General features: G+C 46.2%; 1 protein-coding gene across 1 annotated transcript; it reads right to left on the reverse strand.

The window, feature by feature from the left end:
- Nucleotides 1-228: 228 nt before the first annotated feature.
- On the reverse strand, nt 229-7015 carry RPS7 (ribosomal protein S7). The gene is made up of 7 exons (XM_008509603.2): nt 6385-7015; nt 6078-6161; nt 5841-5912; nt 4942-5085; nt 4057-4121; nt 926-1076; nt 229-339 (listed from the first exon to the last, which is right to left on the reverse strand). Exons 2-7 carry the CDS (start codon nt 6150-6152, stop codon nt 262-264), a joined length of 585 nt encoding a protein of 194 aa, XP_008507825.1. The 5' UTR covers nt 6153-6161; nt 6385-7015; the 3' UTR covers nt 229-261.
- Nucleotides 7016-11876: the final 4861 nt, after the last annotated feature.

Raw genomic sequence — 11876 nt, forward strand, 5'->3', positions numbered from 1 at the left:
GGTTGGACCACGTGAAAAGTGCCAATATTTGGCCATTCTTGGTAATTCCACACGATTACAACTATTACAACATCACTGTATACAAGTATACTCTCAAACGCATCTCACTTTCTGGCACAAATTTCAGGCACCCTCTATTCAGAATCTTCCAGCCTGTGGAGGAAGCTACTTAGAACGTAGAGCTATGCATCCATGTCTGAAATTCCGAAAAACAGGCCGAAGACAGAATACTGTGAATGTATTTTATTTAGTCATTTTTGTTTACAATTGAAACTCTGGGAATTCAAAATTAACATCCTTGCCCGTGAGCTTCTTATAAACACCAGAAAAAGTTTCAACCTAAAAGAAAAAAAAAAATTCATCACCAAACTTTTAAATACACATATTCACCTTAAAGCCTAATGATTTTGCAATACTGTGCCCTATATGTTTTTTCTCCTCAGCAAGCAGGTACTGACAAGACAAGGAATATACAGGACATGTCCTCCGCAGTCCCAAGACTGAGACAGCTCATCTCCAACGTCGTGGGTCAGGACGCTACAGCACTGCACCTGAGCTGCGCTCCTCTGGGCCCCACGGATGGAGCCCCTGGGGGGCCCCAGGGGTCGTCAATAGTTACGCTTTACCCAGATGAAGGAAAGCGACAGTTCTCCCAGATTCTAACAGCACCACCACCCTGCCCCTAAAGAATATACAGCCTTAACAGAAGTCAAACCATGCAACTACTCTGCTTCTGTTTTCCCTAACCCAAAAGGTAGAGAATTCCAATTTTTAAAAATCCCCCAATTTAAAACCGGCCAAGATAGAGATGAAAAAAAGCTGGCCGTGAGTTTGCAATGATTGCTCTGGTGGTACATAGAGCACATCATGCTGCATTCTACCCTCCTCTGGGTCTGGGCCCTTCCACGATAGCGCTAACCAGTACCTTGTGTTCCACATTGTTCTGCTGTGCTTTATCCAGGTGGACCTTTATGAGCCGGCTGCCATCCAGTTTCACGCGGATCCTCTTGCCCACAATTTCACTTGGGAAAACCAAGTCCTCCAGGATCGCATCATGCACAGCTGTGAGAGTACGGCTTAAAGAACATAGTGACAAAAGTGAGAAACCTAGGACTGCCTGCCCTCTTGTAGTCAAAAGCATAAATGATAAATTCCAGGTTCCTGAAATCAAATCAACACTAGCTGAAGGTCAAACAGGCTACTTACGTTCCTATCACACCAGAGCTGTTGCCAAACCAGAACCAGGTAACACGCCATTAATTTATCTCAAAAACCTCGTGTATTTTAAATGTGGTCCTTACAACCACACATACACCAAGCCATTATAAGTGATTATCTCCAGGGAAGGAGGGATTGATGAGAACTTTTATTTTTATATGTATCTTTAGGTTTGTCTTCACTTGTATGATTCGTCAACTAAATCACTGTAGTAAGCTTTTTTTTTTTTTTTTTTTAAAGATTGGCACCTGAGCTAACAACTGTTGCCAATCTTTTTTTCTGCTGTTTTTTTCCTCCCCAAATCCCCCCGGTACACAGTTGTATATTTTAGTTGTGGGTCCTTCTAGTTGTGGCACATGGGATGCCACCTCAGCATGGCCTGATGAGCAGTGCCATGTCCGCGCCCAGGATCTGAACCGGCGAAACCCTGGGCCGCCGAAGCAGGGCGAGCGAACTTAACCACTAGGCCTTGGGGCCGGCCCCTGCAGCAACCTCTTGACTAGTCTTGCTCATCTCCAAAACCATTCCCTCCAATGCTGTCAAATTAATCTAAACTACTGATGTGATCACATAGTTTACCTACTAAAGATCCTTCAAGAGCTCTCCTTGGCTTCCAAAATACCAAAACTCCTTGTTCCCTACGATCGAATGAGCCAATATTCCATCCTGAAAGATCCCGTCCTACCACCAGCTCTACGACAGTGGCCCCTCCTAGGAGGGTCCCCCATTTTCAACTCATTCCATCACGCAAACTGCAAATGGACTCTTGCTCCTCTCCTGAATATCACTTCAAGTTCACAACCCATCTGGCTGCCAACGACAAGAAGGTCCAATTAATTCCCAACTGTAGGGCACCTGCTATGCACCACAAGGGGTCAGGAATGAGCGGACAAGGAGACAGTTCTTATTTCCAGTGTTTACGGAGCTACCTTGATATCACGAACACGTCTATCTATGCCTCATTCACCCCTCAGCAGGTCAGACACTGCATTCCACTCATGTGTATTCCTATCTGGCAGTTCCCATACACACAATAAACGTTTCCTCGGGGCTCTCAAATGACTGCCACGGTTTACTGTCCCACGGCCAGAGAGCAAGCTCGAGGAAAACCCATTTCCCAAAGCCTTCATCACCTGTCAGAAAGCAAAGCAGACAGACAGCCCAACTGACCACTGGTACCCATTAACCAAGCATCTATTCTCACAGTACTAAGACAACAAATACAGAACTTTGTTCAATTTTTCCTTTAAAACAGAAACTAGAATAGAATCAAAGCTCGTCCTAGAGTCATCTCTCACATTCCAACAGTGTCTACAGTCTTTCAAAAGCGGGAGCAACGGAAATGTAGCTTTACTAATCATAAACCACAGGGACTGAACTGCTTCACAAGAAAAATGATTGAAACCCTGCTACAGATTAGAAGCCAAAGAAAACGTCAATCTTAGCATTCAGCCTGTAGAGGAGAAAGAGTAACTACTGAAGGAAAACAAACCTGAAGGCAGGAAACCAGACCGGACAGTGCAGAACCACTAGGCCCACACCCCAGATCTCCACGCGAGGGGGAATGGAAGGCCCCACACGTCCACGCCAGGGCACTAGGAGCAGGGGAGTCAGTACCTGAGAAAGCGTGGGAAACGCAGGTTTGGGAAGAGGGAGAATTAAGGCTATAAATTTGGGAGTGAGTCCCATAGTTGGGTGCAAAGCAAAGGACCTATTTTTATACTCTAGTGCCAACGCAGGTTTTCAGAAATGAGATTACCAAGACACTTTTTAAAGTATCATGATTAACAAACTAAGTGTTCTTCATTATCTCCTGTACTTTACCTCCTACAAATTACCTAGAATATAAAAAAATCCCTGAATTCTTACAGTACTCCCACTGCCCATAAAACAAGCTGCAGGTGCTGAGCCTGTGTCACTCCAGTTCCAGAAAACAGGGCACCAGCCTTCGCAGCCTCAGCCTCTGCTCCCTTCCTTCCTACCCACCAGTGAGATGACAACATCTGCCCACAATAAGGGCGTCCCATCACTTCCTATTTCTAATGGTTTCAGAAACAAGACTGAGCTTTTTAAATCCCAGCAATACTATCAGCGGCTGTTTGAGCAAATTCTCCAAGCTCTGGGTCAGCTTCCTCATGCATTGAGGGATAATGCTACAAATTACACACTTCATAAGGTTGTTGCCTATGTGCCACTTGGTGATACTAGAACATTTTTTCTCAAACCGGTCCCTAGGGCAGGGTCTGCAGGGATCCAATAATCCAAGTCTGTGAAACTAGACTTTCACAAAACACCCGAAGGCCTAGAACCATCAACATCTGAGTTCTCACCCACAGGCTGTGAGTGAATCAAGCTCACACAATAGCATCCAGCGTCCATCGGCACCTACACACAGCGACACTCCGCTCCTGTGACATCAGCAACAGAAAATCTGCCTCATTTTTTAACCCTAATTCACAGCAAACAGTGAGGACGACACATCCCGCCCACCCCACTGCATGGCACGCTTCATCCCGCAGCACTGAGCCAAGCTTCCTCCCCCTCCTCTCCTTCGCCCCAAGAACCGGAGCCAAGAGTCTCATCTTCTGTGACAGCAGTGACGTATTACACCGTCTATGTGAATACACGTAATTCTCACCTTCAGAATGAATTTTAAAACACTTCACATCTAACTAGAGAGAAAACCAAAAGTTACTATACAAATGCCCATGTGAACGGCTTTCCTAAACGACCGGTATCTGTGTTAGACACCTCCTGCAACTCTTACCATAAACAACCCACACAAGTCAAGAGTGGTTACTGAGCATGGTGCACACATTTCTGATGCTGAATACTCACCTCCTGGGACGCTTTTGCTTATTTTTTGTACGGCTTTTTCGAGTTGGCTTAGGCAGAATTCTCCTCTGTAAGGTAAAAAGCATCATGCAACAAAACTTTTTAAAAAAGGACCTTAAGTTGGGAGAAAGCAAAGAACAGTCAAACTGCTTTAAAAGCAGACAGACGTAATAAGGGAATAAATCCAAAGTCTGAGAAAGCCTAACCAGGAACATCAAACAACTCACAGAGAAATTCAATGAAGTACTTCCTGATTTCTCACTAATTCATTCAGCATCCACAGCTTGCGTTAAAATGTTATTGCAAGAAGCCAGTTGCTTCAAGATTTGCCTGATCTCCCAAATATTACAGACCTTTCCACATCTAGGCAGGCCCACTACCCACCAGATACTAATGTGCTTACTGAGACAGAATACTGTTCCTTTCAGTCCTCATCAGTCTGGCACTTAATTCCCAGACTTCTGTTTGCACCAAGGCACCTGAACTTTTAAAAAAAACCTTTCTTGACTATTTTCCCTTTTTCCTAAAAACTATTCTTTAGCATCTCTTCTCCTCCCAAAGTCTGCATTTGACTAACCTAACCAGTATGAACCTCAGACAGGCAATTCCGTCCCACAGAAAAATCACGGCTCAGGCCAACCACACACCTTAGTTTGTGCAAGCACTCAGCTACATTTACTGCACTGTCAACACAGAAAACCATTTCAGTATTAACAGCAAGTGCACTGTTCAGCCCACTGAAGCACAACCTTGTCGGCACCCCACCCCACAGAAGTTTCCTGGTGTTCACAAAAGGGTTATTTCAATTATCCTGCCTACCACACAAAGTCTAAACACAGTGACTTTAACAAAACTCACAAAACAAACATTTAACAGCACGACAGCTACCTGAGCAATAAACACAACGTGCTTCCCACTGAACTTTTTCTCCAATTCACGTACTAGCCGGACTTGGATTTTCTGGAAAGACTTCAGTTGAGGAACAGGAACAAAGATGATGATAGCTTTCCGACCACCGCCAACTTCAATTTCCTAAAGGAAAAAGAGAAAACCACACTATTTGAATTTCACAATCCCCGTTCTTCCCACGCAAGTACAACAGTAACTGACAAGATTCCACGTGAACACTCGTAACTGTGACACCTGAATCCCAGAGCGATCCTACACCCATCTTCCAGCTCATCCCTCATTGCTGCGTACAACTCCACTGTGCGTCCTTCTCCCGCCCCACAAACCCAACACACAAGTTTCAGCTTGTGAACGTGTTGAAAACCAGGCACAGGCGGGTAACATTTTACAATGACGGGAAGTAAATTTAAGTTGTTTGCAACGAAAAATGAGGTTGGCTCTCCTCTGCACGGGCCTCTTGGCAAACCCTAGTGCCATACAGATACCCTGTCGCTTCTGAACTAAAGACACGAATTTAAAAAATTAACCCCCAATAACCTGCACACTAAGCAGACATCGAATCAGGACAACTACTACGAAAGAAAACGCTACAGTCAAATTAAAAGAAAAGTCTAACCTGGAGCGTGAGTTTTTTATGCAAATTTTTTGCAAGTTAGTGGCAAAAGCAAGCCTGGGAGAATTTCACCTCTGCCACCTTTTCTTGTTCCAGGGACAAAAAGGGACACAGACTGGCAGCCCCTGCGGAGCCACTGGGGCTTGACCCCCTCCTCCCCCGGCCACGGCCCCAGGGCCTCGGAGGTCGCTAAGGAGCCGGACTGCGGGCTCCGCCGCGCTCACGCCGCTCCCGCCCGGCCTGGCCCGACCGGGACTCAGTTTACCTTGGCTGCCGTGATGTTCAGCTCCCGCAGCTGGGCCTTGAGGTCCGAGTTCATCTCCAGCTCCAGGAGCGCCTGCAGCAGAGGGAGCAGGGCCGACGTCAGCGCCCGCCCCGCGCCCCGAGCCTCGCGGGCACCCACGTGCGGGCACCCCGGGCCCCCACACAAGCCGCCGCCCCCCGCCCGGGACACGCGACCGAGGAACAGGCGATGGGGGCCCTGCGCTGCCCCGGCCCTCACCTGGGAAATGCCGGACTCGAACTCGTCCGGCTTCTCGCCATTGGGCTTCACGATCTTCGCGCTCGAACTGAACATGGCCTTCTCCTGCAAGCACAGGGCGCTCCACGCTGAGCGGGTCTCCGCGCCCCCGGGCCGGCCCCGACCCCCGTCCCGGCCCACCCTGCAGAAGCCATCGGAGATCACAGGCCGGATAATCGGCCGTATCCCCGCCCGCTGAGCAGTGCCCGCCGCTCCAGGGCTGACTCCGAAGCGCGTTTTCCTCAAAGTCGGCAGAAAAGTGCCGGCAGACGGGAGGCCCCAAACCTACCTTGGTGAGCGCCGGCCTGGGAAGAGGCCAAGGTATCGCGAGAACCCGTCAAATCCCGGCGGCAGAAGGGAAGAGGCGGGAACAGTGTAAGGAGAGAAACCGGAAGAACCGCTAAGAAAGGGTGGAAGCCTAGAGAGTCCCAGGAAGAGGCTCCGGGGGACCAGTCCGTCGGTTACGCTGTTCCGCCGTGGGCGTCTCTTTTCCGGCGCGGTTCGTGGGAGTTTCTCTTGCCGGCTTCTGAGGTTCGAGACGGGAGCTAGGCGGCCGGGCCGGGATCAGGGCGAGAGTTCTGGGCCAAAGAAAAGCACCCTCGGCTTCCCGCGAAGCTAGGACGTCTAAAGAAGGCGGCCTGAGCCCGGGGAAGCTGACTTCCCGCCGAAGCGATGAAAAGGATCAGAGACTTGGATGCCAGCGCCCCTCCGTCAGAGCTCTGCGGAATCCAGTGCTGCGCGAGTGCGTCCGCGGGTCTTCGCGCCACAAACGTGCCTCCCCTGTGGACTGGGGGGACGGCGGGCGGTCCTGAGACGTCTGCAGACCCCGGTCCTGCCGGCCGCGGTCCCGCGGAGAGAGAGCTCGGGAGCGTTTATTGACAAAGCGCGTGGTTCTGCCTGCCGCCGCTTCCCGTTCGTGTGAAGAAGACGGCCCTGCCCTAGAGGGACTGGAAACTTAGTTGACGAGTGGCTTAGGATGCCTACGCTCTGTGCTGATACCGCACTGGGTGCCAGCTATCACGGACACCCCCGGCATCCTCGCCCGCAGGGAGAGTGCAGCTTAGGAAAGACCCCCCCCCCCCATAAATAGTATGACAAATATATAGTGACAAGCTGTAATAACATTGATAAATAAATGGCAAGCAATAGGGTGTATTGGGGTAATTGAGGAATCCACCTGATTCGGGCTGACGTGGCTGTTGAGCATGCATTGTACATCTGCTTTAAGCAGTTGCTGTGCCCAAAGACAAGGACAAATGCCCTTGAGATAAAGATGTCAGTCCCCCATGTCGGCATTTCCTTGAGGATAAGCATGTCTCCCTAAGCTAGGATTTGATTGCTTGGTTCACGCTGTGACCACTCAGTTCGAGACGCCAGACCTGCTGCCTGCTTTGTCCATCAATTGCTGTGCCAACAGGGCAGTCTTGTGACTGTTGGATAAGAGGCATTCCAATCACATGTGATATGTGCTCTTTGATGATATATAGCTGCTCTGTACACTCCCCTTCTTTGGAGTGCTCCCTTCCTTTGTGAAAGGACTCTCCTGGGCTATGTGGTCCTCAGATGTGGCTCATGATCAACTCACCCTAATTTTGATTATAGATTGGTTGTGGATTACTTGCATTGACAACATATGTAAATGAGTAAGGGATGTGGAGGGTGAGATTCACGCCTTAGGAAGTCAGCAAAGCCTTTGGAGGAGATGGAATTAACCAGAAATATGGGGGGGGGGGGGGGGGGAGGGGAGCGTTCCACACACAGGGAACACATTATCTGGCTGTGGTCAGGTAATTTATTCTACTTGAGCCTCAGTTTCCTCATGTGTCAAATCTAACAGTTATTATCTACTGTGGGCCAGGCACTGTGAAAAATGCGTAAGATATTACAACGCATGATCTCTAAGATTTCCAGCCACATTTACTAAGCTAAGATTGCATCTCAGATTCTTAAAGCTAAATGTGCTTTTCTAGTGTAAAAGCGACTATCTCCTTGGAACATTAAGAATCAAAGCTTGTTCAAGAAAGAAAAGTAAAAAACAGCTGCATCTGTATGCTCATCTGGGCAGTCATTCTGAACCCCCTTGAACTATTTCCATTTTCCTTACTCTTCTTACTTTTCCACCTGGCTTTCTGCCACTCTACCAAAGTAGCACTCTGAAAATGCATTCAGTAGAGTTCTGGTTTCCAGTACTTTGTTGAAAGGAGTGGTGAGAGTGGACATCCTTGCCTTGTTCCCCATCCTAGGGGAAAAGCATTCTTCCACCAGGAAGTATGATGTTAGCTCTAGGTTTTTTGTAGATGTTCTTTATCAAGTTGAAGTTCCCCTTCATCCCTGTTTTTCTGAGACTTTTCATCATGAATGGATCATGTTGTGGGGGATCAGAATTGGCCACCCCAAAATGTGCCTCTTTGGCTTGATTATTTTTAAGAACAAAAGACTTTGAAAGAAACTTTGACCTCCCCCTCAACAGTCTAAAAGAATTTGAAATAGAAGGGCCTGTTCCAGGAAGGAGCTAATAGCATGAGATAACTCTAGCATAATCTAAATCATGTCTCTCAGGTCACGTTGTCTGCAGTTGGCCCATTTACATTCCCATCTCCATAAAAATTGCCTTCCACCCCCTTAAAGTCCCAAACCGCCACCCCCAACATCCTCCTTTGTAGCTGAAGATGGTATTTAAGGTGAGAGCCTCTCCCGTTTTGTCGAGTTGCTCAGTTTGCCTGGGTTTCTCCCATGTATACGTACTATAAAGCTTTGTTTGATTTTTTCCTGTTATTCTGTCTCATGTTTTTAAATTCATAGCCCAGCTAGAAGGACCCAGAGGGTGGAGTATGTCTTCCTCCCCAACAATGTCAAATGCTTTATACTCATCAATATGATCATGTGAGTTTTTCTTCTTAGCCTGTTAATATGGTGGACTACATTAATTGATTTTCAAATATTGAACCTGCCTTGAATCTCTGGAACCAACCCATATTGCTGGGTTCCATTTAATATTTTGTTGAGGATTTTCTTGTGTCTGTGTTCATGAGGGACATTGGTCTGTAGTTTTCTTTTTGCACTATTTTTGTCTGTTTTGTTTTTTTTTAAAAGATTGGCACCTGAGCTAGCATCTGTTACCAATCTTCTTTTTTTTTTTCTTTTTCTCCCCAAAGCTCCCTGGTAAATAGTTGTAGATTCTAGTTGTGAGTGAGTGCCTCTGGTTGTGCTATGTGGGATGCCACCTCAGCACAGCCTGATGAGTGATGCCATGTCCTTGCCAACAATCTGAACTGTCAAAACCCTGAGCCACCAAAGTGGAGCACAGGAACTTAACCACTCGGCCATGGGGCCAGACCCTGTCTGGTTTATATATCAGGTTGATACCAGCATCATAAAATTAGTTTGGAAGTGTTCCTTCATCTTTTTTCTGGAAAAGATTGTGTAGGATTGGTGTTAATTCTTCAAGCATTTGATTGAATTCTTCCATGAAGTCATCGGGGCTTGGAGATTTCTTTTTTTCAGGAGTTTTTAATATTACTAATTCAATTTCTTTAATAGTTACAAGGCTATTCAAATTATCCATTTCATATTGGGTGACATTTGGTAGTTTGTGCTTTTAGAGACATTGGTCCATTTCATTTAAGTTGTTGAATGGATGTGGCTAAAGTTCTTCCCTTATCCTTTTAATAGTATTCCCTTATTATCCTTTTAATGTTCTTAACTTTTTAAAGACATTTTTAAGTAGAGTTCACAGGGAAACAGCAAGTCAATACTTTATTTCCAGTTCCTGTTAAAATGAAAGTATTACCTGGAAACAGAGAATGCATACCCACTATTAGGTTAGCAGAAAGAACAGGGTCCTGATAATTGAGATACAAGAGAAAATTTGGGCAGTGATGGGGAGAATAGAGTCTTAGGGAGGGCAGCCAAGCATCCTTCTTTAGGAAGATCTGACCTTATAGAGGTCAGAGAAATGTCACTCAGTGTCTAGAGGAGAGAGGTTTTTCAATAGGAGAGAAGAAATATAGTAAAAAGGGAACACTGGAGACACTGGAGTCAAATTTTGCTTAGGACTCTGCCTAGCTGAAGTACGGTTCAGACTTGCTTATTCAGGAGGGCTGAGTGTTGTCATGATAACCGGAGTCTTTGTGCTGTAGTACAGCAGTGCCTTCGTTAGTTAATTTAGCGTGATCACCTGAATCTACCTTACAGTTGGTTATTAAATCGGCATTACTGTCAATATACCAACTTCTAACACATGCCTCAATCCATTGTCTTGTAAACCCTTTGCAAATGGAAAGAGCCAAAGGGTACCCAAGGGAGATGAGGTGATTCTACTTGCTACATCAATGTTAAATGTGCTTTCAGTACGTTGTTCATCCAGATTTAAAAGGGCTGAGGGTAACTCCGTGCCCACTCTTCAGAGGAAAATGTGTCCACAGGCTTAATGACAGCCATTTTTCTGCATGCTCACTGCCCTGTTTGACTTCTGGGATCAGTCATTGAGCAGTGTACTGGTGCCCATCTTCCTACCAGCCTCAGGCAGCATTTGCTGTCCTGCAGGGGAGAACCCCAGCTCAGGGCGGATGCACACACTGCAGCAGCACACGCCTGCTGCCCAGGAAGGCCAGGAAGGCCTTCAACGGTGCAGGTAGTGAGGCACACAATGGAAAATGGCCGTCTTAGGAAATCCGGCTGCAAACCCAAGTGTCACAGATGTAATTACCATCGCTCCCTCTCCCAGGATTGCTGAGTGGGCCATCTGGACGAGGGCAGTGATGGAGGACCGCAGGGCCTCAGGACAGGGACCGGGCAGACCCAGAGGCTGTGAGCAGAGGGCCAGCAGGTCTCAGGGCCTGAGTACAGCTGCTGAGCGACACAGGCTGAGGAATAGAATTGGCACCAGGGTGCAGGTTGTTCCTCCTTTTTGTAAGGGAACGGATTCAGCAGCTGCATCACTTCAAGCATTTTTTTCAGTATTTCAAGAAACAATGATTTAACAAGCAAAACTTTCTTGAAAAATAACAACTTCTTATAAATCCAATAAACTAAACTTACATATTCAGGAACAGAAAGCTTTCTTTAGACATTCCAACAATGAAATAACTAGGCTTCACCTAAAAACCATTAGTCTAAATCCATTAGTCAAATATACATTTCAAATAACTGCTACTAACTTGCTACTCTAAATAGGCCAAATTGTCCCTTATATTATGGGTATCTAAAAACCCAAATATGCACTATTTCTCTCTTAACCGAAAAATATTTGTACAAAAGTCTAATTCTCATAAACGTTTCTGTCCTTAATTCTACATCTTCCCAGATAGAAAACTGCTTACCAACCTGAAGAAAGCAGTATACCAGTTGATTGATATCATCTGCTAACATTTAGGACAGAGGCTGCCTAGATACTTTTTCATAACCTGATGGAATGTGCTGAATTTTTAAAACTTGAAACCAGATAGAATGTTGCATATGTACATTTAAGAGGTGTTTTTCAGCTCACAGTCATAATTTTTGAGTCATTCTGATTTTGTGTTAGGAAATGCCTACTAACTTGTGTTTACGCATTTACTAGTTTCTTTATTCTTTGGCTGTACAATAAATGAATCAATAATACCAACATGATTGAGTAACAAGTCTTAACAGAAGTATAATCTGTCCTATTTGATTACTTTAGAATACCTTGTTAACTTTTTTGTGTGTATCATTAGAGATCCATGACTTCTCAGCTTTACTGTATGTCAACCAGCCTCAGCCAGTACTCCCCGTGGGTGTTCAAATTGTCTGTTTTGGCCA

This window comes from Equus przewalskii, chromosome 14 (genome assembly GCF_037783145.1).
Source record: "Equus przewalskii isolate Varuska chromosome 14, EquPr2, whole genome shotgun sequence".
Lineage (NCBI taxonomy): Eukaryota > Metazoa > Chordata > Mammalia > Perissodactyla > Equidae > Equus > Equus przewalskii.

Bases quoted from the DNA above. Each gene is read 5' to 3' on its own strand.
- RPS7 (XM_008509603.2), bottom strand. From the start codon at position 6,152: ATGTTCAGTTCGAGCGCGAAGATCGTGAAGCCCAATGGCGAGAAGCCG. The intron at 5,086-5,840 runs GTAAACTGAGTC...TTTTTCCTTTAG, and splicing joins TGAACATCACGGCAGCCAAG to GAAATTGAAGTTGGCGGTGG. The intron at 1,077-4,056 runs GTGAGTATTCAG...ATGTTCTTTAAG, and splicing joins AAGCAAAAGCGTCCCAGGAG to CCGTACTCTCACAGCTGTGC.